General features: G+C 40.3%; 1 protein-coding gene across 5 annotated transcripts; it reads left to right on the top strand.

Annotated features, from left to right (window-relative positions):
- Positions 1-2586: 2586 nt before the first annotated feature.
- On the top strand, positions 2587-27624 carry NUDT13 (nudix hydrolase 13). Of its 5 annotated transcripts, none has more exons than XM_020783176.3 (10): positions 2587-2712; positions 3821-3923; positions 5998-6137; positions 6792-6899; positions 11172-11278; positions 14381-14506; positions 15093-15204; positions 17876-18030; positions 19532-19758; positions 27063-27624. In XM_020783176.3, exons 2-9 carry the CDS (start codon positions 3835-3837, stop codon positions 19724-19726), a joined length of 1032 nt encoding a protein of 343 aa, XP_020638835.3. In that variant the 5' UTR covers positions 2587-2712; positions 3821-3834; the 3' UTR covers positions 19727-19758; positions 27063-27624. The 5 variants fall into 5 exon arrangements, with proteins under 5 accessions (XP_020638835.3, XP_020638837.3, XP_020638839.3 ...); XM_020783178.3 differs by lacking the exon at positions 27063-27624 and adding an exon at positions 20424-21068; XM_020783180.3 differs by having other exon boundaries at positions 2653-2787.
- Positions 27625-27847: the final 223 nt, after the last annotated feature.

Below are 27847 nucleotides of genomic sequence, written 5' to 3'. Positions count from 1 at the left end.
TGGTTATTTTTTAGTTAAGCCAATTTAGGGACATCATGATGTATTTGCAGATGGACATTTAGAAAATAAATTACTTCACGTGGCAACAACTACCCTGTTTCCCTGAAAATAAGACGTAACCTGAAAATAAGCCCTAGTATGATTTTTCAGACGGAATGAGCGCCCGTTGCTTGTCCCAGCTCTCGCCAACCTAGCGGTTCGAAAGCATGCAAATGCAAGTAGATAAATAGGGACCACCTTGGTGGGAAGGTAACAGCGTTCTGTGTCTAAGTCGCACTGGCCATGTGACCACGGAAGATTGTCTTTGGACAAAACGCTGGCTCTATGGCTTGGAAATGGGGATGAGCACCGCCCCCTAGAGTCGAACACGACTGGACAAGAAATTGTCAAGGGGAACCTTTACCTTTACCTATGATTTTTCAGGATGCTCGCAATATAAGCCCTACCCCAAAAATAAGCCCTAGTTAAGTGAAACCCCATCCTCCACCATTTTGAAGCAACCAGAAGAAGATGACATGACTGTATTTGAATACATGTAGTTTGTTGTACATGGAAAAAATAAAACATCCCCTGAAAATAAGCTGTAATGTGTTTTTGGAGCAAAAATTAATATAAGACCTTGTCTTATTTTCGGGAAAACACGGTACAACATAATGTCTTGATTTGTTAATGCAATTATCTTCCTTTAAAGTGCTGACAGCAAGGTTTGGCTCAAGCTCTAAGAATTCTTACTTGGGGTAGAACTACATATATGCGACTATGTGATTTATTTTGGGGGCATTTTACTGTTAAATAGAACAGCTGATGGGAATGCAGTTTAAGGCAGAGAACAAGCAGAGAGTGCTGATGGTTTCTTAATACTGTTTTCCTCTTTTAAAAGTCTCCACAATTTCCTTACATTGCAAGAAGAAAGATGTTAGCACCTTTATCTTTTCCCCAATAGAGGTAAAAACAGCTGGAAGGGCAATTTTCAGCAGAAATATATCAAAAGGAATTGCATTGTGTAAACTCCTAACCACACCTGTAACATTGAAGGCAAACTTCAGTTCAGTCTTTTTCTTGTTGTTAATAAACTTGAAATTAAGATTGTTAGCTGATTGAAAAGAAAATGGATTTGATCCAAATTTAGGATATATGCAATTGATCTGGTGAAATGGGATCTCCCTACCTTTCTCCTGGATCCCTGCAAATGCTACACAGATTGTGAAGGTATGCTGCTGAATGAGACGTGGGGTGTTGATTGGTAGGGGAAGGAGGATCACAAAAAAGCAAGGGGAAGCAAAAGATCTATCTGCAAAGCCTAGATCAGACCCAGTTACTGATGCTGGTGTCAGGAATGTATCTCTTTGTGTGTGTGTGTGTGTGTGTGTGTGTGTGTGTGTGTGTGTGTGTGTGTGTGTGTGTGTGTGTGTGTGTGTGTGTGTGTGTGTGTGTGTTCACAAATATACACGTGCATTTGGATGCACTTGGTTTTTCACTCTTTTCTTTTGGCTCAGTTGCTAGACCATAGGTAGTGTTGTTTTCTGCCATCTTGTCACACCTTCAAGATTAATATACAGTACTGTATGTGGTCAAACTACTGGAAGCTGATCCATCACAAATGGTTGGATTCCTGTGCTCTACTTCCATCCTCAGTCTACTCTGTTCATCTTCATTCCCGATCCAATTGCCCAAAATTTGATTTTAACATGTGGCAGCCCTCCTTGGGAAGGGTATTAAGAGACAGCATTTAAAACAGAACTTAGAAAAGTTGGTTTTTAATGACAGTTCCCAGAATCCTTCAGTCAGCATGGCAGTCTGCTTAAAATATCATCATCAAGGCAGCCAGGCTACATAAATATAATTAATAAAACCTATACTCTTTCGTATCATCAGTTCACCACCCCAAAATAGTAATAATATCTACTATGAGCTATTTATTATGCAGTATAATATGCTATCTAACACATTGTACTTGGTGTATTAGATACAACATAGATGAGAGGCTGGCCTCATCTTTGCTGCCCTTCTGCAAGCAGTCAAAGATAAAGGTTTGTCTTTAGGCAGGCTTTCCTTTAGTGACTTAGACTAATCGTCTAAGGACGATTTTAAAACTTGATGATTTGTATTTTTAAAAAATATTTTTAATAATAATAATTTATATAACATTTATTTAGTCCATTTAAAATATTTTTATAACGAACTGTTTTAGCTTTTACATATTGCCTTTTTCAATGACGTGAGCTACCTTGGGTCCTTTTTTTTATGAGAACGGCGAGGTAAAACATTTTAAATAAATAAATATCCTTGCTGGCTCATTAGATCAGCATCCTGTTTACCACAGAAGCCAGTCAGATGCATTTGAGGACCCCCCCACCGATTTCTTCCTCTCTCCCCCCTTCGCCGCCGCTGTCTTTTTGTTTGCAAGAACTGACATCTGAAGAATTGCTTCTCTGCTCTCACAATCATATGTGAAAAGAACAAGAGGTCACCCACCAACGTTAGCAGCACTTAAAAAAAATTACGTTAAGTTTTGCTTTCTCCTGCTTTAAGCTGTTAGGCGGCGTACGGTTGTGGAACTACATTTCCCAGAGGGCCTTTGGGAGGGGGAACAAACGATTACGGGTAATGTAGTTTTAACGAAGGGCGACAGAGCAGAAAATCCGTCTTGCTGGTTTTGGGTGGTGTTTTGACTGCATGCTACCACTGCTGGAAACGGTGCCTTTGAAAGCAGTAAGTCAAAGGAGAACATTTATTAGTCTTCCCTGACTATTTTTAAAAACCCCGGAGGGAATTTAAACGGCTCGCGTGAGTATGGGACGCTGTACTTCGAAGTCGTAAAGATAGGATTTTAATGCCTTGTTGTGATCAGCTAGAATTCATGCAACTATTGGAAAGGTCTTCCCTGGAATTCTGTACACAGTACTGTATTTGAATCGTTTCCCTTAACTTCCGTCTCTCTCTCTCTCTTTAGAAACGGAGCCACAAATTATATCACGGATCAAGTCGAGTGGCATTATTACACGCCTTGTTGCCGAGCTAAAATTCACTGCCTGCCTGTTTCTTCTCTTCCTCTATTATAAAGAGTTTAATGTTTCTCTTTACTCGCCGTAATAAACTGTTTTGTAATAGCGTTGTGCTGCACAACCATCTGAGGCAACTGTGTAAAAAAAAAAAAACACAGTGAAAGAAGCCACCATAACAATCCATTAAAAATAAAGGTTATTCTCCACTACTAACCTTAAAAGCTTTGTATTTCACATTTTTGCAGTCTTAGTCATTTAATAGAGTAGATGTCACTGAACACAATGAGATTTTTTTTTCTGAGCGAAAGTGCCGGTGCTTTGCTCTGTTGAACTCCTAATGGTTTGTTGGTACTTAACAGAATAGCTATACCTACTTTCACCAGCATTTTATTGTTGGCAGTTACTGAGGGAGAAAAACGGAAAGAAAGCTAATGCTTACTAACAGTTTATGTAAAGACCCTTACAGAGTGAGGGACCAGAAAATGGAGGTTCTTTCCTGTTAAAATGAACTATTGTATTTATTTCTTTAGGAAGTTTGTACAGTATGTTCCCCTTTTGGAGTGTACAGTGAAAGAAAAACCAATGGATAAAAGAGGAAGCTGTAAAATCTCAAAATGCAGCATGAAAAGAGGCAAATAAGAGAGACAGCATACCAAGAGAGGCTGTTTCTTGAGCCATCTTCCAACTGCATAGTTAGAGCAAAGTCCAGTTTCCTTTCTCACATCAGTTGTGAAACTGCATACATGTCAGCCTGTTTCTCCATGGAACAAAACAACATTTACACATTGAATGAGTATAGCCTTACTGTTTTTCAGCTGCGGCACAGAAGATGGCAATATTTTTGGTGTGTCAAATGGGATATAGAAGAACCTCCTTACAGTTTTGGAGGTTCCATTCATCCTATGTCAGGAGAATGAGGTAAAATCTTGGCTCACTGGGATTAACCTTTTCAATCCAATTTTCTGAAATCTGTTTGCTAGTAGAATAAATCAAGAATTAATCCTATATCACCAGCAACACTTTACTGCTTTAACTGCCTGTTGTTGTAGATTAAGGGCCACCTTGCTTTTAACTGCAATATTTAAGCAATAGTTAAATACTGCTAAAAAGAAAGTTGGAAAAATATTTTTTGATAAAACATTAGTGCACATTAATGCATTATTACTATCTCATATTACAACCCAGTACCAGAGAGATATTTTTTAAGAAACCATCTCTAATTATACAAAATACTTTTGGCATAACTATGCTTTTAGAAAGTTAATATCATCAACAGGAGGGAACCTTTTTCAGAAATTAAACACTTTTATAGTTCTGACCCACTGTCCGTAGTGTTCTTGTGTAAGCCCTTTCATGCCATGTAGCTCAATGGTTTAGATATCTGGCTACAGAATCTGAGTTTGGAAGTTCAATTCTCCGTTATGTATCCCTGACAGGGCCTGGTCTCCATGATCCATAAAGTCCCTTCCAGCTTTGCAGTTCTAAGATCATGTGGAAGCTGTGGGCGGGGAGGAGAAGGTTTTTCTTTACAGAAAACTGTTATGATGACATTGCTGGTGGCAGAAATTTTCAATAATGCAAGACTTTCTCCTCCCATCCTGTGGCTTCCACACACTGAAAGGCTTACATGGGAGCAGTGGGACAGAAGCATATAATTCACAAAAATTGCTTCCTGCTGATAACGTCACCAGACTTCTGCAGGCATAGTTACACCAACAGGATTTCACCCAAGGTGTCCCATGTTTTTTATGAGGTTGGGAGTTTGATTCTCCAGTGTTCCTCCTTGAGAGGCGCTGGACTTGATGATTTATAGTATCCCTTCCAGCTCTGCAGTTCTAAGATAGCTTATAGATGGTTATGTGCATTTCTTGTCCAAAGTAAGCTGAATGCTCAATGTGACTTACTCCCACATAAATATGCTGAAGTATCAGCAGAATAATTCAGAAAAACAAAGCCATTCAAATACCCATTAACATGATCCATTTCTCTTTGAATTATTTGGTCATGCATTTTTGTTGTGCCATTATTTCTGCATGGTCCTAGTTTAGAATTAAACTGAGAATACTTTTGCTATTCTCCTGAATGGTCTAGTTGCCTCGCTGTTCTTATTTTGCTTTTATTATTTAAAAAAGTTGCACGTTACAGAAAATGTTATTATCTTCAGCAGTGGTCCCCAATCTTGGGCCTCCAGATGTTCTTGGACTTCAACTCCCAGAAATCCTGGCCAGCAAAAATGGTGGTGAAGGCTTCTGGAGTTGTAGTTCAAGAACATCTGGAAGCCCAAGGTTGGGGACCACTGATCTACAGTATATTATTTCCAGACTTTGATTTATTGTGTGATATTTAGTAGGCAGGCAGATTTGTTCATATCTAGTTTGGAGGGGGGCAGAATGAGTTTAAGGATTCAGGATTTGAGACTTCATTCCTCTTTAACATTGCTTTCTTTCTTCACATCTTGCCAAAATTAGAGCTTCTAAAATGAAAACTTCTTAAGATTGACACACTATATAATGTATTGCTGAATGCAGTTTCCAGAGGATCTTTATTAGATAAACAAACAGTATCAAGGCCAGGAATAGAGATCCAGTTTGATGTAGCAGTTACGTTGTTGGACTGGAACTGGGGAAATTTAAGTTGAAATCTTAACTGAGCTGTTAAACTCACTTAGATGCTTAATTTCTTTCTACCTGACATATCTCACAGGATTGTTGTGAGGATAAAACAGAAGGAAGGAAAACTATTTGTGCAGCTCATTGGAAGGAAAACAGGACATAAATGAGACTGTATTGCAAATATTATAGACTATAACCCTGTAGCCACTTCCTGGAAAGTTAACCTGACTGAACTCACTGGGACTTGCTTCTTAGGAGACACATATCTCTGCTATGTTCCACTGCCATCATTCTTGCACTCATCATGGAGAGCATGTATATAGGATTGCACTCTTAGGTTTGGCCACTTTGTACTCTTTCTGGTCTTTTTCAAACTGCAGATACATGTTTGATCTTAAAGAGGATGATGATGCTTGTCGGCAGGCCCATAATTCAGGAGCTTTCGTTCTGTTTTACAACCTCTCCCCCTTCTTGCAGCAAAAGGAGGAAACGCTCTCACCCCCTAAGATACGTGCTGCAGGTAATTATTTCTTTATTACAGCAGTTTTCCTCCTAGACTAATGAACATTTTGTTTTGTGAGAAAGTTCATATCTGTAGGATGTTAAAGATGGTTTAATTGCTTGCTTTCAAACAAGTGTGTGGGTGGGTGGAGGTGAAATAGTTTTAAGTGGAGAAGAGGGGATGAAGGAAGGAGATTAGAGATCTTTAATAGAAAAATCTTAAAGGGGAAGGTTGGATTGTTCTAAGTATAAACACTTGTGGACAAGGTCTTTTTCCCCCAATCCAAACTGTGCCGTCAGTGATCCATATATCATCTCTAATGCCAGTGTGGACAGTCCCTTGAAGCTACAATTCCTTCCTACTAATGCCTTGTTAATTGTTGTGAGCTACCAAGTCAGAACTGACTCAACAGTGACTCTAATAGGGATTTCAATAGCAAATGAGACATTTAAAGAGTGATTTTACCTTGTTCTACGAAATTTCCAAGGTTTCCTGAGTTTCTCTGTTGCAGTGTCTATTCTGTCCCATCCTTTAGGAAACTGATTTCAACAGAGTTTAGTGTCTTGTATTAAGGTGAGATCTATAAATGTGTTCCCTGACATGTATTATTGTGTCATCATACTTTGCTTAATTTTCTTTCCTTTATCTTTTTTTTTTTTTTTTGGTCTTCAGAAATTAAAAGGTTTCTGGCAAAGTTTTCGCAGGGGGAAGAGAGGATCAAAGATTCTGTGCTGGTTGGCTGTTCAGATGAGTGCACACCATATTTTGCTCTGGATCTAGGTTAGAACTGTTTTTTATGTACTGCATATGCACTTACATGTTAGGCTCTGAGTGGTTTAAAACTGAATCCAAAAGCCTTTATTCAGAAATAAATTCAGCTGGGACTTATTCTTCAATAAGTATGTATAATGATGCAGTCTTGACGTTTACAAGGCTTTGTATTCAACAAATTTTGTAGGTCATGAGAAAGGTATTAAGAATGGCTTTACTATATAAAAAAAGAATGGCTTTACTATGTTCTTGCTAGTCCTTGGCTGCTGGTTTTATGATTATTTAATTAGCTTCATTTTATCGTTTTTATTACTGGAATTTACTTGTTTTATTATCCTTATTGGCTGTGAATTCTGTTCTCCTTTGAGAGTTCAGCCGAACTGATTTGTTGACATACAACTCTTTAAATAATATGAACTTTCAGTTTTATACAGTATTTTGTAAAGCAATCATTCAGTCTTTCTCCAAATCGGTTTCAGACGCTGGTGAAAGGAATAGCTTCTTCTCTTTGTGTTTTTAAGGTTCTGTTTGGCTATTTTGACTAATAGTCATTCTGTCTTATCTTTCTTGAATTTTTGATTATCTAATTGGATTCAGATTTTTGTGTACCTCTTTAAAGCTATTTTAAAAGCAATATACACATCTTGTTGCAGTAAATTTTATGAGTTAATTACACGGCTAGAATCCTGTTGTGTAACTTTGCATCATGCAACTCAGATGATCTCATCAGCTATGCCCATTTTGAGGGAATTAAATGTTTCCTCTTCCCTCTCCCAGGTTTTGTCCTTGGTGTGCTTTGGGAGCTGGAAAATGGAGAGGCGGAATTCTTTAATGTCTGAATATTGCTCCTGCCAGGCCCATTATGCAACAAAAGGTATCTCCAGAACCTGGGGGGAGGTGACAATAGAAAATGTTTAATTCCTCCAAAACAACCACAGTTGATGACATCATTTGAGCTGAATTATGTAAAGTTGCAGAATAGGATTCTGGCTATTGTGTAAACACTGCATTTTCTGGTGTCTGACCTGAACCCACTATTGGTCAATTCCAAGGTCTAGTATTTTGGAAATAGATAAGAAGTTCTAGCAACAATAAGTACACTGTTAATAATTTGGTAGCTTTCTATCATGTTAGTCCTTAGCCTTTATTTGTTCATAACTAAGAAGTTCCAAATTCTTTAGCCTTTCCTTATAAGCTCTTTTAGCCTCTTCCCTTTTTACTAGTCTACTAGTCCAGTATCCTTTTTGAGATGGAATGCAAAAAACTTTATAAAGTATTCCCAATGTGACTTTATTTACATACAGTTCAGGTCCTAGTAATATATGCTAAAGCTGGGATACATATATGTATCATCCTAATGAGCATCATTTTGCATTTAAAACCTCATGGTTGTTGTGGGTTTTTCGGGCTCTTTGGCTGTGTTCTGAAGGTTGTTCAGCAGTAGCTGAACATGCCCTAAAACAAGCTGGACATGAAATTCTATTTCAAAATACTGGACAACACCAGCAATCATTATGTCAGATTTCACAGGGAAGCCATTGAAATCCACAAACATCAGCAGAACTTCAACAAAAAAGAAGAAAGTTTGAAACTCAACAAAACTTGGCTCCCAGCACTGAAAAATACAGCGTACAAAAGGTCAACGACCTCTACCCAGCCACAAGGACCAGTGATCACTACACAGAAAAGACCAGCTAACAACACCCATCAATCACAGTGACAGATAATCTCTCTTCCTTATCACAACAATACACTCACAACAAAAACACACTGATCACCATAATCACCCATTCTCCTGAAAAGGACAAAAGCTGATCTCACAGCCATAAATACTCAATTCCCAAACAAACTCCACCAGAGCATAGAGTGCTGTCCACTGAAGATGCCGGCCACAAAGACTGGCGAAACGTTAGGAAGAACAACTTTCAGAACACAGCCAAAGAGCCTAAAAAACCCACAACAACCGTTAGATCCCAGCCGTGAAAGCCTTTGCGAATGTATTGAACCTCATTTGCCATTTTGGTGCCTCTGGTACAGTTGAGAAATATCTTAGAATATTTTGCAGTTTGCTTAGATTTCCTCCACCTTGAATGAATTTATATCACTTGCAAACTTGAAACACAAGCCTGCTTTTTCACTAATGCTTTCTACTAAAGTCAGTTTGGCCTGATATATCTCCATTTTGTGAGTGTTTACTCTTGTGTATGCCCCAGGTCTATGAGCTGGAGCGGATTCAAGTATGCAGTAATCACCTGGGTTAGTTTTTGTTTTTGCTTTGTGTTTTTTGGAAGGATGTCAAGGTAGTTCATGGTGTTTTGTAATTTTTGCACTTCTTTTCAAACATATAGGTAGAAGGCAGGTACCACTTTAATACTCTGATAGAGGCCCCCACATCCACTGCTTCTGCATATGAGTTCTAGAGAACTCTGAATTTAGGATGCTTCCAAATTTTGTTACTTATTTCTTTATTATTATATTTCACTTATATCTCACCTTTCTTCCACTTCAAGGACCCAACTCAGCTTAAGAGTTGAGTGGGTTGGAAGCACAGATACATGCATTGTACTAAAATTAAATAAATGTATGTATTTATTCATCTGGAGTATATTTGTTTATTTATTGCCCTATCCTTCTTCCATGGAGCTGAATCAGATTACAAAGTGATTAAAAACAGATAAGATTAAAATCACAATATTAAAATCCAATTAAATGCATTATCACACTAAAACAGCCACTGAATTAAAACAATGTAAAACAATTTAAAAGGAGATATAATATGAAAAATAGTGAAAATACAGTTAAAAGCCTGTTCTTCTGCAGCTGCCTGGCTGCAAAAGGCCCAGATAGACTAGATAGGGTTGTGTGTAGTACAATATTTTTCTGTTTATTAGACCAGTGGTTCTTAACCTTTGTTACTCGGATGTTTTTGAACTGCAACTCCCAGAAACCCCAGCCAGCACAGTTGGTGGTGAAGGCTTCTGGAAGTTGCAGTCCAAAACTCCTGAGTAACCCAAGGTTAAGAACCAGTGTATTAGACAACCCAATGTATAAGAAATAAAATAAGCCCTAGTTAAGTGAAACCCCGCCCTCCACCATTGTGCAGCAACCAGAAGATGACATGACTGAATTTGAATAAATGTAGTTTGTTGTACATGAAAAAAATAAAACATCCTCTGAAAATAAGCCCTAATGTGTTTTTTTGGAGCAAAAATTAATATAAGACCCAGTCTTATTTTCAGGGAAACAGGGTAGAAAATTTGATCCCTGCTTTACCCTTCCTTTTGCTAAGCCATGGAGCTTAGCAAAAGGAGGGGGAAAGCAGGGATCAAAAGGATCTCTTTGACCGCCGCTTTTCCTTGCCTTTTGCGAAGCCACGGGGCTTATCAAAAAGGAAGGGAAGGCTGCTTTCGGGTAAAGGCTTCAGGATCGCAGCCCTTTGATCCTGAAGCCCTTTCATGGCTGCTTCAGGATCAAAGGGCTGTGATTGTGCAGCCCTTTCATGGCTGCATTACCCGAAGGGAGCCTTCCCTTCCTTTTTACTAAGCCCTGTGGCTTCACAAAAGGCAGAGAAAGCATCTGCCGTACATTTATAAAACGACCCTCAATTTTTTGTCTAATTATTTAAGGAAAAATTGTCATTTTGTACACGGAAAAATACGGTAACTGAGATATTTTTCTGCTGGTGGAAGGACAACACATAGGGGGCCAAACTAACCTTTCTTGGAAGGAAATTCCATAGTTTAGGAGCAGCCACTGGAAAGGTCCTCTCCTATGTTCTAACCAAAGGAGCCTGTAGAGTGATGGGAAGGAGACAAAAGCCTGCCATGAAGGTAATTAAATCTAGCTGCCCATCTATGTTTTCATTCATACTGAACTGTATTTATAACTGCAAATGGAGAGAAGGGGCATTTTCTTTCCAAGGCAGTCTCTGCTTCTTTCCCAGTCATTGTGGGCCATTTACTTGTAATTTCTGCAACAAAGAAAATGCTTGTTAGGGCCATTAATGTAATCTCTAGCAGTTTTTGATCTGTCATTCAACCAGATTAACAAATTTCAATTTTGCAGTCATTATACAATGGAGTTGAAAGAGTTTGCAAGAAATACTTAATCTTAACCCCACTGTATAACAGTTATAGTGGACATATGATATTGCTTCCACTATGACAGGAGATATGTCATGAGCTACATGACTGTCATTTTGTGTTATTGGTACAAATCAAAGGGTGTGGGGTGGGGGTAATAACAGAGGTGTCCAATTCCCACAGATGTATTGAATTCCAGGATCTTTGGAACAAACAGCCATTGAATCTGAACTCAATGGATCATTTGGAGAATTGAGGAAAGCTTTCTTCCAGTTAGAAGAAGAGGATGCATCCTTGATTTCCACGGTATGATTTGAAATGGAAATGCTGAGGGTGCTGTCACGTTACCACTTATGTCAAATTTTAATTCACATGTGAATGTGAAATGCCTACAGATAAAAACTAATAGTTATTTCAAATCAATACATGAATTCTATCATCTCTTACTTATGTAGTTCTTGGCCATATGAATTTATTCTCTTTCCTGGTTTTAATTCCCCTCTTAACTTTACCAATGCGGTCTAGAAACCATGATCAAAGTACAGTGGTGCCCCGCATAGCGACGTTAATCCGTTCCAGATTAATCGTCGCTATGCAGAAACATCACTAAACGGAACGGAAAAAGCCATAGGCTATGGCTCCCAAACTCACCGTTCAGCGAAGTTCCTCCATAGCGCCGCCATTTTCGCGCCCTCAGTAAGCGAGGGCAGGGCGGGAAAACACTTGTGGCGGCCATTTTGGGCACCCAGCGGCCATTTTGGAACTGTTTAAAAAAACATCGCAATGCAAAGATCGCTAAACGAAACGCTTACCGACCATCGCAATGCGATGTTTTGCCTATTCAGAACATCGCAATGCGATCGCATTAGCGATCTAAAAAACAGATCGCTATGCGGATTCGTCGTTAAACGGTGCGCTCGTTAAGCGAGGCACCACTGTAGGTTGATGGCTGTTTGCAAAATAAGTATTACTGGTAATACTTAATCCCTCAATGAATTTACTGTTTAGCCAAAAAAGTCCCCAGAGGCCTTACAAAGATAAGTGATATGGAAGTCTTGTAAAATCCCAATTACAGTTGCTACAAGTTGGTTTCAACATCAGAGCACATAACACATCCCTAATACCTTGATGCAATTGCTACTGCAAGGTGAGAACTGAGAAAAGGCCAAAGGCAAAATCATGGAATAGCGTTGCTTAGCATCTTCCCTGTGCTCTACAGCTATGCATTACAGTAAATATATTAGGAAAGTTTGGAAAATATACTTTTAAAACTGATTTCTTTTAGAATATTCTAACCAGGATGAACAGCAGTTTTGCTGACTGGAGAATCTTAGGAGTTAGTACCTCCAAGAGTAACTATTTCAGACTCCACTTATTAGAGCACATGGACATCCTCAGGGAAACCTGAGAACTGCTTCTTTTACTCACTATGTCTCAAGGCCAGTTCCTGTGTTTTATTTTGATTTGGAAGCTATTAATAAATGATTCTATTTCTTCTGTTAATATGTACCCAGACTATGCATGGTGGCAGCTGTTGTTTATCGTATTTTGGGATAACAAACGATTTATCACTATGCTATGAGAGAGCCAGTTTTTTGGGAGCTGGCAGACAGGTTGTCAGGACAACAGTAGGATTCCTTGAATTCTGAGGAACATATTATTGGTTTTGAATTTATGTCTTATCCAGGAGTGGGCTGTCGGATAAGATAATAAAAATAATCATGTGCAGTCAAGTCAATTATGTCTTATGGTGACTCTTTTCAGGGTTTACCAAGCAGAGAATTCTCAGAAGGGACTTACCATTCTCTTCTTTTGGGGTTGCCCTGGGACTGTGCGGCTTACCCAAGGTCATACAGGTTGGCTCTACTTTCAGGAGGCACAGTGGGGAATCCCCACACCTAAACTGCTGAAGTATTCAATAGCTGGATGAGATTATAGAAAGCTGAAAAGTTCCAGCAAAATTATAAAGCAAGCCAATCAACTAGGAGACAGCTTAGGTGCAAATAGACAGGGAGGCTGTCCTGCATTGGTTTGGGTCAGTTTAAAGTTTCCTGTAGCAGTCAGATTGTCGTTATTGTTCATACGGAACCGTTAATTATTCTGGGCAGTTTTCAGGATAAGAATCCACATTGTACCACAGACTCCTACAATTCTCACAGGTTTCCTATCCTCCTAGTGGTGTCATGAACACCAACATGTTCTCTGCTTCCTTAATTTTTAAATTTTTTTGCAAAAGACATAGTGTTGAATTGATATAATTCCTTATCTGATAAGCATAATTTTAAAATTGTTTGGAGGAGAGACAAGAGGCATTAACTTCAGGCAGATATTCTGATATACCTCTCATTGGGATGTAATATGGCAGATAGCAGGAATATGACCAGAGCACAGAGTGCTGTTCTCTGAAGATGCCGGCCACAGAGACTGGCGAAATGTTAGGAAGAACAACTTTCAGAACATGGTCAAAGAGCCTGAAAAGCCCACAACAACCATTAAATCCTGGCTGTGAAAGCCTTCGCGAATACAGCAGGAATATCCTCTGAGGTGAGTATCCATTGTCTCTCTTCTGAACCATTTTTGAAATTATTCTTGTCAAATTTAGCATTATGTCAGATAAGCACTGTAGTTTCACAAGTGGTTATATCAATGCAGTGCTATGTCACTTGCATTGTTTTTAAAGCTCACCATCAATGCTACCCTAGGACGCGCCCATCACTTCCCCATTGGGCTAATATAGGAGATCATACATGCCAGAAACTGAAAAAAATAAACATGACTGAAATCAGAAACCCTGCAAACACTAGCCCATGCTGCATGAACAAATAGCAACAAATGTCCATGAAAAAAGTCAGGGTTTACTTGTAGTTAGCTGTACATTGAGTAATCAAGGGAAAATACAAGAAATGTAAGTTCACTGAGAAGCCAGGTCTTGAGAAAAAGTGGATTTGGGGGGGAAAAGGGGCTAAGTACGATATCACTTCAGAGTGAGTGTAATGTAGTAGGTAATGGATGTCGCAATTTCAGATCCCATTTTAGCTGTGAAACTCAGAAGCTGGTCCTGGAAAGTAACAATATGTGTTGTTGCAAATACATAGTGTGAATGAGGGATGCGTTGCATGAATAAAAGACACATTTCCAGTAGCATTCCTCTTTTTATAAGCTGAATGAATTTTTATTTACACATGCTATTAGTTAAGTTGGTGTCTGGATAACTTAGTGGGTTGGAACACCCACCTTCAATTCCCCACTGTGCCTTCACTAAAAGAGCCAGTCGCTGTAAGCTGGAAATAGTGCAAAACTATTGTTTTTAATGGAGTAAGGTTTTCATAAAGGGTTTACATCCCTTTAAAGAAAAAAAATACTTGTCTGAGTCCTTCGTAATCTGATTTATCACACCAATGTCTGTAGGCTGGGGCTCTTCTCCGCTGGCATGAGAATAACAAGTACTGTAGCAAAACCGGGGAGCCCACAGTGAAGAACCTGGCTGGAAGCAAACGGGTTTGTCGCAGTAGTGGAATCATCTACTATCCACAGGTGGGCATCTGAATGGGAAGGAGCGTTTTCTGTCTCCATGTTTCCAGACCTGCCTATAGTTCTCATCTGCCTCAGCCAGCACCATAATTGCAGGGGATGGTGGGAGTTGTAACCCAGAAGAGCTGGAGAGGCAGGTTGTTCTGGAGCCACAGAAACAGCTATATAGGATGGGTGAAGTTAGAAAGTAACTGAAGGGGGGGAGTGATGATTTCTCATTAAGAAAAAGGTACAGGAAGTGTCTACTAGTGACCGGCTGACATTAAGGGAAATGGCTATTTGAAGCAGTTTTAAAGAGATGAAGATGCCTTTGTGTATCTCATTTTTAGTCACATCTTATCTGACCTTCAGCCTTTTTCCCCTTTGGATGGCAAAATCACTAAGAGTGACTCAGAGAACAGGATGGTACCCATGAGAATCTTGGTTTCTATTTCCTGTTATTTACCTGCAAGAACGGCAAATAAGATCTTGCAACTGAGAGCCATGTTAGAGTTTTTCCACACATTCTGCCCTTCAGACGTTCTGGTTAGAGCTGCTGTTTTGTATTTGATACATATCTGCAATTTGTTGTGCTTTTTGGCATTTTCAGATGTCCCCAGTGGTTATTACTTTAGTCTCTGATGGGAATCAATGCCTTCTTGTGCGACAAGCATCATTTCCGAAAGGGATGTACAGTGCTCTCTCTGGCTTTTGCGATGTGGGTAAGGAAAATTCATGGTATGCACAACATTTTAACAATAGGCTATACAGTGTAGAATAGCAGGGTAGACAATTTAGCGCAGAGATAAGACATAATGAGTTAAGTCCTGATTCTCTTAATCACTATATTGCATGTAATTGCCATATTGCACCTAATTGTGGTTAAATATATCATCATCATCATCATCATTAGCAAAAGCTTTCCAAATGCTTTAAATACTTAAATAACCGAGTCTACTATGGAACTACCGTGTTTCCCCCAAAATAAGACTGGGTTTTATATTAAATTTTGCTCAATAAAACCGCATTAGGGCTTATTTTCAGGTGATGTTTTATTTTACAGTCATGTCATCTTCTGGTTGCTGCACAATGCGGCACGATGGTGGAGAGTGGGGTTTAACTTTAGGGCTTATTTTGGGGGCAGGGCTTATATTACGAGCATCCTGAAAAATCATACTAGGGCTTATATTCAGGTTAGGTCTTATTTTGGGGGAAACAGGGTACCTTGATGGACTAGTTTTTGACTACAGCTTCCAGAATACCGTACGTTGGCCAGTGCTGAGAGGCAGACCTAGGATTTTTAGATAAAAATGTGTTTTACCACTGATTTGTGAGATCCCTCAACTCCATATAGTCATAATGTAAAAAGGGTTCCCCTCCCCAGGCCTGCTTGATAATATGTGAATCAACTGACCTTGCAACACTAAGGTGGTGGCCAGAATCTTGTTACTTGTGTACACCAGCATGTTGCCACTGAGATTGATGTCATCTGACTTGCACTGGTATATATAACTAATAGGATTCTGGCAAATATTTTTCTTACAGTGCCCCATAAGTGATAGATGGATATGTTGGGTTTCATACTCTTATATTTACTGGAAGAATGAAATGAAAAAAAGGTATAGGAAAAATTAAAAGGCAAGTCACTCTGCAGTTACAATTCCAGTGTATTCATTCATTGTTTGTGTTGGTACAGGCAAGACTTTATTATTGCTTAAAAAGGGGAAACCACTTTATATCCCCCCAAAGCAAGTAAATCCAAACCATATCCTCTCTGAAAATATGGGCACATTGATACATGGTTCCTGCAACAACCTCCACCCCAAGCAAACACAAGAGGAGAGATCCATTTTTGGTCCCCTAAAGAAAGAAAGAAAGAAGGAAGGAAAGAAAGAAAGAAAGAAAGAAAGAAAGAAAGAAAGAAAGAAAGAAAGAAAGAAAGAAAGAAAGAAAGAAAGAAAGAAAGAAAGAAAGAAAGAAAGAAAGAAAGAAAGAAAGAAAGAAAGAAAGAAAGAATCTGCTTCCTTGGGTCTGAACTCATTAAGCCCATTCCCTGAGTGTGGGTCCATTGAAGCAATCCAGTAAACATTGTGTAACTGTGCATCGGACTGTGCTGCACATCCATGGTGACTTCTCAAGGAACTCCCCCACAATGGTAGTGATGCACTATGCAGGGAGCAAAGTGGCTAGCTGGGCATGTGATTAATCTGTCAGTGAAGTACTTCTAACAGTTTTATCTGTTATAACGAAAGATAATTACCAGCAGCTTTAATCTTCATGTTAATTACAAAAACAAGTCACATTAACTGCTGTCATCCCTGCTGATTTGGACTGGAATTAACTTTTTAAAAGTTGTATCACTTTTAGCAATGTTAGATAATGTCCCTATGAACTGTGAAGGACTAACTCTTCTTTTAGTTGGCTTATATCCTGAAACACCAGGGCCAACCTCAATTTCATTTTAAAAGAAAGAAGGAAATAAAGCAAAGCAACTGCTGCTTTTTTTTTAAAGCAAAATTTGCTGCTTATATACTGCCCCATAGAGCTTAAAGCACTCACTGGGTGATTTACAGTTTAATTCTGCAGGCTACACATTGCCCTCCCCTCCAAGGAGCTGGGTACTCAGTACCTTGGAAGGATGGCAAGATGAGTCAATTCTGAGCCAGGTGCCGGAGCCTAGGATTGAACTTGGGTCATGAGGATAATCTTGGCTGCAGTACTGCAGTTTAACCATTGTGCAATGAGGCCAGTTTTTAAATTGGCAGTTGAGCTAAGTGGGTGGTACCACCAATTCTTCAGCTCATTGCTTCATTGAACATCTGACCATGCTGGAAAAGATGGCCAAATGAGAATATATAACTACTTTATTGCCTGAAACTCGGATCCCACTTCAACAGTGGTTCATTCTATTAAAGCAAGGGTCCCCAACCTTTTCAGAACTGCAGATCAGTGAGGGGGGGTCTTTGGGGGGGGCAACCCCCGTACTTGCAGGTGGGGGTGGCATGTTCGCGGATGAATGAGGCACGTGCATGTGCGGGTAAGCGCAGCTTGCTTGCAGATGGGCGTGGGTGCACTCACACGCGTTCGCGGGTGAGCATGGTGCATTCACAGGTGAGCAGGGCACGCATGCATGTGTGCAAGCGCTCCACGGCCACCATACAGGCAGGAGGAGCGGGAGATCTGTCTGTGCAGCCTGGTCCTGTGAAGCCCATGGTCAGGCGCCAGTTTGCGAACGGGGGGGGGGGTTTGGGGACCCCTGCATTAAAGGGATAGCATCTTAATTTTAAAATGCAATGAGAGAAGTTTTTCTATCTGCCTCACTCCCCCCCCAAAGGCCTGATATTCTCCCTACTCCGTGAGTGGGCTGTCCTTAACAATGCATTCTGCTCCCAGGTGAGAGTCTGGAAGAGACAGTCCGAAGAGAAGTTGCTGAAGAGGTGGGACTGGAGGTGACATCTCTATGGTATTCTGCTTCGCAGCACTGGCCATTCCCACACAGTACACTGATGATAGCTTGTCATGCTCTGGTGAATCCACAACAGAGTGAGGTAAGCAGCTGGACAGAGTCAGGAATCACTGTTGTATTTGGTATCTTTACCTGAATTCAGAGGTACCAGATCAAGCTTTATTGACCTGGTTTAACAAAATGAGGGAGATGGAGAATCTTGGCCCTCCCAATGCTGTTGGACACCAATTCCAGTGCAAGTCAGCAAGGATGATGGGAACTTTAGTCCAGTAATAACCTGGGGAGTGGGCTCATGTTCCCTGTGCCTGATCTAAGTGTATGATTTTTGACAACTGACCTTGTGCACCTTAGTTCCCCTGTGTTTATAACTACCAAAAACAGTTCTAGGTCATGTTAAAGTTGTGTCTCCATGTTAAGGCACTTTTCTGTGCATGACAGGCATGGATTATTTTAATTATGTGTAACTAATGCATACACATTATGTGGCACAATACTTAAACTCTGGCACAGTGGTTGAACCTCTGCTGACAATGTGAGTTCAGTCCTGACAGGTTCAGGTAGCCGGCTCAAGGTGGATTTAGTCTTCCATCCTTCCAAGGATGGTAAAACTCAGCTTGCTGTGAGGCAGAGTGTTCCTCGCGTAATTATATTGTAAATCACCCAGAGAGTCCTCTAGTGTTATGGGGTGGTATATAAGTCAAAACAGCAACAATATAATATTCGGCACTTGTATTGCACTTTTTGCTTGATCAAAGCACTCCATATAGAATGCCTTAGTAATCACTGCAACTATTTTGTAAAATAATGTAATAAGATTATCCTACATATTTGCATATGGGTAAAGGGAGAACAGTATACACTTCTCCTTTCAACAATGCTGGAGTTAAGGGCGCTGGACTGCGGTGTAGGTCAGAGTTCCTGTATAACTCTTATCCCCCCACAAAATGTAATAACAAAGCATAAACAGTTGATTCACACACACGCGCGCGCACGTGCACACACATGCAGAGAGAAAGAGAGAACAGTTGTCTCTGTCAGGGTTCTCTTCCATAGCATTGACAGTCCTTTCCATATAGCACTACGTGTAATGAGCTTGAAAGGTCCTTATGACCCCCTGAGAAGTTGTGTTTTGGGGCAGGGAGACCACTTTTGACGCCTTCAGTGTTGGACTCATGGGGTTCTGGGTGGCCAGGAGCACTGCATGGATGGATGGATTAGATTACTGGATTATTTATTAATTTATTGGAAATAATCCAAACCATGCTGTTCATACTCATCCAATTCAAGAGAGAAGTGTATTACCTAGCAAGGTAGTGGGTTTGTAGCAGGGTAACATTTGAGCTTTGAACATTTTCTCTCACTGGTCACTCATAGCCACAATGCCGCACTGACCCGTTATGGCCAGATTTTAGGAAAGTTATTTTCTGGATTATGGCACCCAGAATCCCCCCAGTCAGCATGACTATTGACTGATGGATTTGGAGAGTTCTAATCCAGAAAAGTAATTTTTCCAAGCACTGCTTAATATACTGTATGTTATCGTTCTTATTTATTGTTTTGATTGGAGTAATTGTCAATTGCAGGTTAGCATCAACACACAAGAGCTTGAAGCTGCCAGGTGGTTCAGTCGTGAGGAGGTGGTGGAGGCCCTTGGAAGGAAGCCGAAGCCTTCCAAAGAAAAGGATGGCAGCCTCTCCTTTTGGGTGCCACCCCAGCAAGCCATAGCCCACCGCTTGATCCAGGAGTGGATTAAGAAGCAGGGCTTTGTGGCCTCTTAAATGGCAACAGCAAATCAGCCATCCCATAACAGGTAACAATCAGCTGGGTACTCATTTTAATTTTTATTAATTTTACTAATTCAAATTAGTACCCTGATTTGAATAAGCATAGCTGTCCATGCTTATTTTTCTTCTGGCCATTTATTGGTAAAAGAAGTCATTCTTACACAGCTTAAGACTTTTGCCTAAGCCAGTGGTTCCCAACCTCGGGTAACCCAGATACTCTTGGACTACAATTCCCAGGAAGCCTTCACCACCAGTCTAGCAGAAAAGTTTCTGAAACAGACTCGTTTCCTATGAAAATGTTTTGACAATCCAATCTTACAAACATCCATTCAGAAGTTGCATTATATGCAGAGAGCTTTACTGCCATGGATGGAGGTGTAGGGTTGCAGTTTAAGTATATCCAATTCACATCCTCATTCCCTCCATACAGTTATCTCCAGAAATTTGTTAAATACGTTTACAGAAAAATGAAAAGCATTCTTGTCGAAAAATATATATATATATGTAACTAGTAAATGAACAAATCTAAACTGAACTGAATTAGATTAGGGGGCTCACTAAACTGATTATGCTTTCAAACTAAACTGATTATGCTTTTCTAGTGACTTTTCCATCTCTAAATTTAACAACTGTTTGATGTGTGTTAAAAGGGTTTTTCCATACGCTAAATACATCATGTTTCTTACCCAAGATTTTGTATTCAGTGAACATTTCCCAGAGGTCTGAACAAAGTTTTCCTGTGATGGAAGCAACTGCGTAGAGATGTCTGGAGTGTGTGGAGGCAGCCTTCGACAGAATTCATTCCCCCCCCCATTCCCCTTTGTGAGTCGCAGGCGATCCTCACAACTCCAACAGTGCAGCAGGATCCTTTTCTAAGAGTTTGAAGAAGAGGTGAGGGAATGGCAGGGAGGTGAGGGGACGATGTCATTCTTGCCAGTTTGAGGGCTCTCAGTCGCATAATTCAGCCTGGGATATGTGTGTATCCTGCTGAATGATGGAACTGGGAGTCCTTGAGTTCTGAAAATCCCATTCCTAGTGACCGTGGTGGTTGGGGATTCTGAAACTAGTAGGGTGAGACAATTCACTTTTTCCTAATGTTAATTTCGCATAGAATTATTAGAAGTGCAATAATTTTAGGAAGGGCAAGGCAGTTCTAATGCCCTGAGAACATTGAGCCCAAACATTTTAAAGTGCTGCGTTAGATACATTCCCACGTTTTAGTAGAAAGAATCTTATAGTCATACAAATGCCTAAAGATTAGGACTTTGCTCTTCTGTCTAAATGGCATAGGTTTAAATAAACTGCTAGGCTTGTCCTCATCCTGCCTGATTCCTCCTGTTCCAACTCTGCGTTTTTTATGTAGCTGAGAATAGCGAAGAAAAGGAGTACATCCAGTTCTGCTAGACATGCTTGAGGAGAAAAAGCTCTCTTTGCGACAACCAGAGCGTAGACATAACTAGCTGTAAATGATTGGCAACTTGTACTTAATTACCTCTGTCCTACAATAAAGGTATAATGAAGTTACCTTATAACAAGGGATCGTCGTCGTTTAGTCGTGTCCGACTCTTCGTGACCCCATGGACCAGAGCACGCCAGGCCCTCCTATCTTCCACTGCCTCCCAGAGTTGTGTCAAATTCATTCTGGTAGCTTCAATGACATTGTCCAACCATCTCATCCTCTGTTGTCCCCTTCTCCTCTTGCCTTCACACTTTCCTAACATCAAGGTCTTCTCCAAGGAGTCTTCTCTTCTCATGAGATGGCCAAAGTACTGGAGCCTCAGCTTCAGGATCTGTCCTTCCAGTGAGCACTCAGGGTTGATTTTCTTTAGAATTGATAGGTTTGTTCTCCTTGCAGTCCAGGGGACTCTCAAGAGCCTCCTCCAACACCACAATTCAAAAGCATCAATTCTTTGGCGGTCAGCTTTCTTTGTGGTCCAGCTCTCACTTCCATACATCACAACAGGAAAAACCATAGCTTTGACTATGCGGACCTTTGTCGGCAAGGCAATGTCTCTGCTTTTTAGGATGCTGTCAAGGTTTGTCATCGCATTCCTCCCAAGAAGCAGGTCTCTTTTAGTTTCGTGGCTGCTGTCTCCATCTGCAGTGATCATGGAGCCCAAGAAAGTAAAATTTGTCACTGCCTCCATGTCTTCCCCTTCTATTTCCCAGGAGGTGATGGGACCAGTGGCCATGATCTGATGTTGAGCTTCAGACCATTTTTTGCACTCTCCTCTTTCACCCTCATTACAATGTTCCTTAATTCCTCCCCACTTTCTGCCACCAGAGTGGTATCATCTGCATATCGGAGGTTGTTGATATTTCTTCCGGCAATCTTGATTCCGGCTTGGGATATAACAAGGGATAACTTCTATTATTTTAAAAATAATGGGAATGTGGCCTTATTAAAATGGTGGTATATAAAAAACAGTCAATTTTTTTAATACAACACATAATTACTTTTAAGAAATAGGAAAAATATTTAGATTTTTTTTTAGCATTTGCCTAAGGTTTGCATACCTTCCTGCAGCTAATTGCATCAAATTGACGAGGTGCTAGGGCATGTAATGTGCCTGATTGCTCAACCAAGATGCACTCTGATACCTTGTTGGTAACTCATCATATCAGTGTCACATTATACAAACAGCAGTGGGATTCTTACTGATTAGAAAGAGGTAGATAGCTAGGCAGGGAATTTGCGGATTTTTTTTTACTACAAATCTTATACCGGTAATTCTCCATTTTGGGAATTCCACCTGAAAGACCCACACCTAAAAGTATCTAAATGTAGCTTAACATGGAGAAAAATCATAGCTCATCCTAGCATCCCTCCAAGCTGCCCCACTGCTAGCTGAGAACTTCCTCTCTGTACAGGAAACTAGGGTGGAGCTAGGATTATTATTAATAGCATTAGTTAGAAATCTGTTTCAGTTTAGAAAGAGGTTTGTGTCAGACTGTTCATTTTATGGATTACCTTAGAATTCAACTTGATAATTATGGACTTTATTGTGCATTGATCCTGTTAAAAATGCTCAGGACATACAAGCTGGCAGTGGTTCAGCTTCCTTTCTGTATAGGAAGCTACATTATGCTGGGCACAAAGATTTCACAGGTCAGCCTTTTCTTCAGGTGAGCCACATTTAGGTGAGAGTAGGGGTGGGTCTGTCATGTGGATTTTCTAGATAGGAGAATTATGGGATTTGTAGTAGAAAAATGTGAAAATTCCTCCCCAGGTAATAGCACATACATAATTGTAATACATTTTCAGTCTTTCAGTTATAGTGGTGATGGATTACTTTTGAAAAGGAATCATGCAACCTCTGGTGGAGATGATAGTTGTAGTATTCTTGGATGTTTATATTACCCATTTACTATCATGGAGACTGTAAGCTCCTCTGCAGTTTCAAGGTCAACATTTTATTGCAGTTTTTCTCATCATGTGATACACATACTGCTAGTGCGTGCAGGGTTTCCTTTAAATATCTATGTATTTATTAATCTTGTGTTTTATAGTTACCATGGCGATCAAAAATGTACCAAAATGTATCATTGCATTTTCCCATTACTAATGGAATTATTTTTATTTTATATGTTGACTTCCAACAATTTTACTGCAATTTGTTTTGTATCTTTGAAGCTCACTGTGAATGTAAAATAAAACAACAGAATGACTGTAAACATAACTGTTATTCTTGATAAAAACAAGTTGTTTTTCCCCTGTCATGGTGGGGACTAGGTTGATTTGATTTGGGGGATATAGGATACAAAACATTGAAAATGACAGCTTTAGTGCAATTGATTTGCACCCCGAAAAGACCGGAGAAGTCCCAGTTAGCAATATAATAAAGAGCCTGGCACTGTGCGATCAAAACAAGATTTTAAAAAAACAGACCAAGTATTATTAATGCACAGTAAAATCTTATGCTTATATTTACTATTTTAATTCTAAGAGAATGGAATTGGGTAAAATGGAGCAGCCTGACACACATCTTTCTCTAAACTGAAATGGATTCCTCATTAATGTCATTAATGAAAATTCTAGAATATATTCTGCAGTGAATAGTAGCAGAATTAATTCAGAGGCTGTTAAAATGGAAAGGTGTTAATGGCATGTACAGTATGTTGCAGATCCAGGAAAGAGGTTGGTGAAAGGAGCTTCTAATAGAAAGCCCTCATTGAATTCCATTGAGTTTTGTCTCACATCCACTCAGAGTAGGAAATGACTTTGAAAACCCTTAAAATCAGTCTATTCAGGACCTGCTTTTAAATGTTTGGCCCATCATCTAATACAGGGGTCCCAAACTCAATTTACCTGGGGGCCGCTGGAGGCAGAGTCTGGGTGAGGCTGGGCTGCATCAGATTTTCCACCAAGTGGATCAAGAGCCTGAGGAAGCCGCCCAGGAGTTTCCTTAGCCCAACTGGGGCTCCGAGGAGGAGGAGGGGTGCCAGCCACAACCCCCTCCAGCTCCTTCTTCACTACCACCAGCAGCAGCAGCAGGATGAAGAAGTGGAGAAGGGAGGGAGCGCCAGCAACCGCCTAGCCGGGGGGGGGGGACGACATAATTTTTTTAAAAAAACCCTCACAGAATCGCCTTGCCAAAAGAGAAAAGCCCCCATCAGTACCTGCGAAATTAAACAGAACAGGGCAGGCCGCTTCCCTGGAAGAGGTGGTGGCAGCGGCAGCTGCTGTTGGCAGCTTGGAGGCGCTCTTTGAGGATGGGCTGGGAGCGAGTTCCCTCTCAGGCATGGCTCAGAGGTGGCTTGGGCACTCGGGGAAAAGGGCCAGCAGTTCTCCCCCAAGACAGCGCCTCTTGCACCCTCCATCCGGAACTTCAGCCTGCCAGTTGGCAGACAGGTGGGCTGGCTGGCAGGCTGCAGTTCTGGATGGAGGATGGAAGAGGTACTGTCTTGGGAGAGAGCCGGCGAGCAAGGTGAGGCTTTTTTAAAATCTCTTGACAGCAGAGGACACATGGGCGCTTCGGGGAGCAGGCAAGGCGGGGGCCACAAACTATCGTCCGGCGGGCCGCAAATGACCCCCGGGCCGCATGTTTGACACCCCTGATCTAATAAAGTGTTTAACAAACACTGTGGTTTGTTAAAGTGGTTACCTCTCTCTTGCAAGGAAATGATGGCCTTTCCAGCATGGTGTTGTTTACAGCACAGGCAAATATCATCTTTTTAAAGTTAGTACCAGGGAATTATGTTTTGTTCTTCTGATCTGTCTTTCACTATAGAGTTTTATATTGATTGAGTCCATTATTGCAGTTGTACTGTTATTAAGGCTGCAATCTTATGGATGATGGTGGGAAGATGTATGTTATGTATGCCACTTGTGGAGCTGGTGGACGTAATTCCTTTCCCATCGATTCCAGTGGGAGTAAAATCATAGAAACAAACATGCACACATATTGTTTCTTCCTCTCTTCTGCCCTGCTAGCCCCAGACTGACAAAGCTTTGGATAAGACAGCTGTTCTGCCTTGGGATCTTGCCCTTCTAGCTGGGCGGATTGGGTGGCTCAGTTGCTTTAATAATGGCAGACTTCACGTGCAGTACAGCTGCTGCCATTATGAGATTTTAGTTGTTCTGTCTCATTTTTAAAGGCACAGAAGTGAACAAATGGAAGGTATTTTTATTTCAAAGCTTGACCTGATGTAGTTATGACTTCTGTCTGTGCATTTAAATGTATTTTCTTGAAATGTGAAAACCTCCATTCATCTGTTTTCTTAACAATCTTTTTAAAGCTTCTCCATCCAGATTTCTTCCTCCTTTCATATGGAACTATTCTCCATTTATTAATCCAAAGGGGGAGTGCTCAAGTGTTTCTTTAAGGAAAAGCTGTAGAAATACGGTCAGAAAGTAAAGTTGCATGTGCTCAGGCTATCTCCTTGGTTGATCTACAAGCTCTTTATATAGCTCAGCCTGTGCTGGAAGCTGTGGCCAGTTTAAAAACATATAATTCAATTATGTTTAGTCTATCATTTTGCCTTGTTAAAATATAGCTACGAATTCTCAAAGGTCCATTGTTTTACTGTAAGGTACAGTGCTGCCTCCAAGGTTGATGCATAGAGTATTATCTTGGACAGAATAACTTTGTGGACCAAACCCAGCCAGAAAGCCAATTAAGTTCGTACAGATAATGTAGCGTGTTTATAAGATGCTCTCTGCACCCTACCGAGATTAGGTTAATGACAGGAATTAAGAATTAAATTTCACTCTTCTATTCCAGTAATAACTGGAGTAAAACAGGGTCAGCAGGACTTTCAGGAATCAAAGTTGTGGCGATAATGACATTAAATAAGAACGCTAGATTAACTGGATACGAGCAGTGCAAAAACAAAGTATCTCGTATGTAGTGACTGCACAACAAATTCCATGCTGGTTTTTCCAAAAATGCAAATAACTGATTGAGATAGCAATTTTGTGACTTGTGTGATGCCGTTGCCTCATCAACATTTTTTCCTGAATTGTTTCAAACATACTTGCTCAACAGAAGTATGAGCTTGTTAATCATTGGTGGACAGCGTAGGCTTTTTACCACTCTGAGGTTTCAGATCAAGCCAACAGATGTTTTAGTGAACTGTTTTAGTATGACAATAATCCATTTGTTTTCTCAACAACTTTATAACTTAAGAGGAGTGAAACAGAAGACTTTTTTTTGGGGGGGGGGGTCTTTAACAGAAGCCCACTGACTCTGTTGTTGCCAGATTCAGGAAGATGGGCATGATTATTTCACCTGAAAAGGAAGTATTGATTTGGCTTCAACAACTGAAGAGATTTTTTAAACCCTCCATTAAACTCACACACACATACACACACAATGATCTGTGACTGCCTGAGAAGGGGACCAATACCCTTAGACAAATGCAATCATCCATCTTTCAAGTAAATTTAATCAATTAACTCTTATGATCTACTTCAAGCTGAAAGTTTTTTTAACTAAACATGAATCATTTTAATAGTACAATTGATATATTGATGTTGGCAAGGACATAGGGGATGTGCAAGTATTTGCCTTGAGAGTACTTAATAAGCAGCTGCAGTATTTCTCTTTGTTACACAACTCTTTTTACTCCAGGGAAGTGTTCCATTTCCAACTGCAGGGTGGAGTTGGACCTTTCATAGCGAATGTCAGTGGTCTGTGTTCGTTTTGTTAGGTTTTTATAAAATGCTTTTGCTCAAGGGTTATGACTCCTCTTTAGGCCAAGATGCATCAGGGTCTTTAATGGTATGCAGAATAAAAGAGCCTGACACAGCCTGCCAAAGAATGTATGCCGAAAATATTCAAAGCAGTAACATTCACAGTAATCTGTAACAGCCCCTCTGTTCTTCCAGGTACAAAGGAAAGAAATACCAGCCCCAGTATGGATGGCAAAGTAATTCCAGAGAGGGACAGAATATCCAAATCCCTGTCACCATGCCCATTTTCAGAAGGAATATGTGAAACGGCTTGACGCTGACATTTTTTTGAAAGCTGGTGTATCCCCACGAGGTCCAGCTGATGTATTGAAGTGTGGAATCACATACGAAAGGAGAAACACAATCGTGGCCTGAAGTTATGCACTCCACATTCTGTAGTTGGCAGGATGGGTGGGTGAGATACATGCGAGTCACTACCCAGTTAATGTTCAAAAAAGAAACTACTTTTTTGGCAATTAAAATATCTTATGGTCCTAATTTAAACTACACAAACTAAGGCTGTTTGTAATCCTATTATTCCTTAAAGAATTGTGTTCCATCCTGATTTCCACAGAAATGCATTTCAAATAGCACAAGTGACTATATATAGAGAAGGGAGGAAGCTTTCTCTCATAGGATCCAAGCCTGTATGACTGTAGCACTTTTGTTTGCTATCATTGACTACAATCAAAATAACATTTTCTGCTGCAAATTTTCACTATTGTTTACACTGTGTTTGTGTGTATAGATGTATCAAAGTTAAAACCACCAGGGATGGGGACTCAAGTTGCGGGACTCGCTGTCAGGTCAGGCTTAAGTTGCACAGGTGACTCAACTCGAACTCGACTTGCAAGTTGGAACTCACCCACCCGCTCCCTTTTTTCCTGGGGGAAGAAGTTTGTTTTTAATAGGCACTCAGACTTGGGACTCAGACCCAAAGA

This window comes from Pogona vitticeps, chromosome 3, assembly GCF_051106095.1.
Source record: "Pogona vitticeps strain Pit_001003342236 chromosome 3, PviZW2.1, whole genome shotgun sequence".
NCBI classification, from domain to species: domain Eukaryota; kingdom Metazoa; phylum Chordata; class Lepidosauria; order Squamata; family Agamidae; genus Pogona; species Pogona vitticeps.
This window is presented reverse-complemented; position numbering and strand designations above follow the sequence as displayed.

Coding starts and splice junctions, on each gene's coding strand:
- NUDT13 (XM_020783176.3), top strand. CDS start 3,835: ATGGCAATATTTTTGGTGTGTCAAATGGGATATAGAAGAACCTCCTTA. Junction 14,507..15,092: donor GAATCATCTACTATCCACAG/GTGGGCATCTGA, acceptor TGGCATTTTCAG/ATGTCCCCAGTGGTTATTAC. Junction 15,205..17,875: donor CTCTGGCTTTTGCGATGTGG/GTAAGGAAAATT, acceptor TTCTGCTCCCAG/GTGAGAGTCTGGAAGAGACA.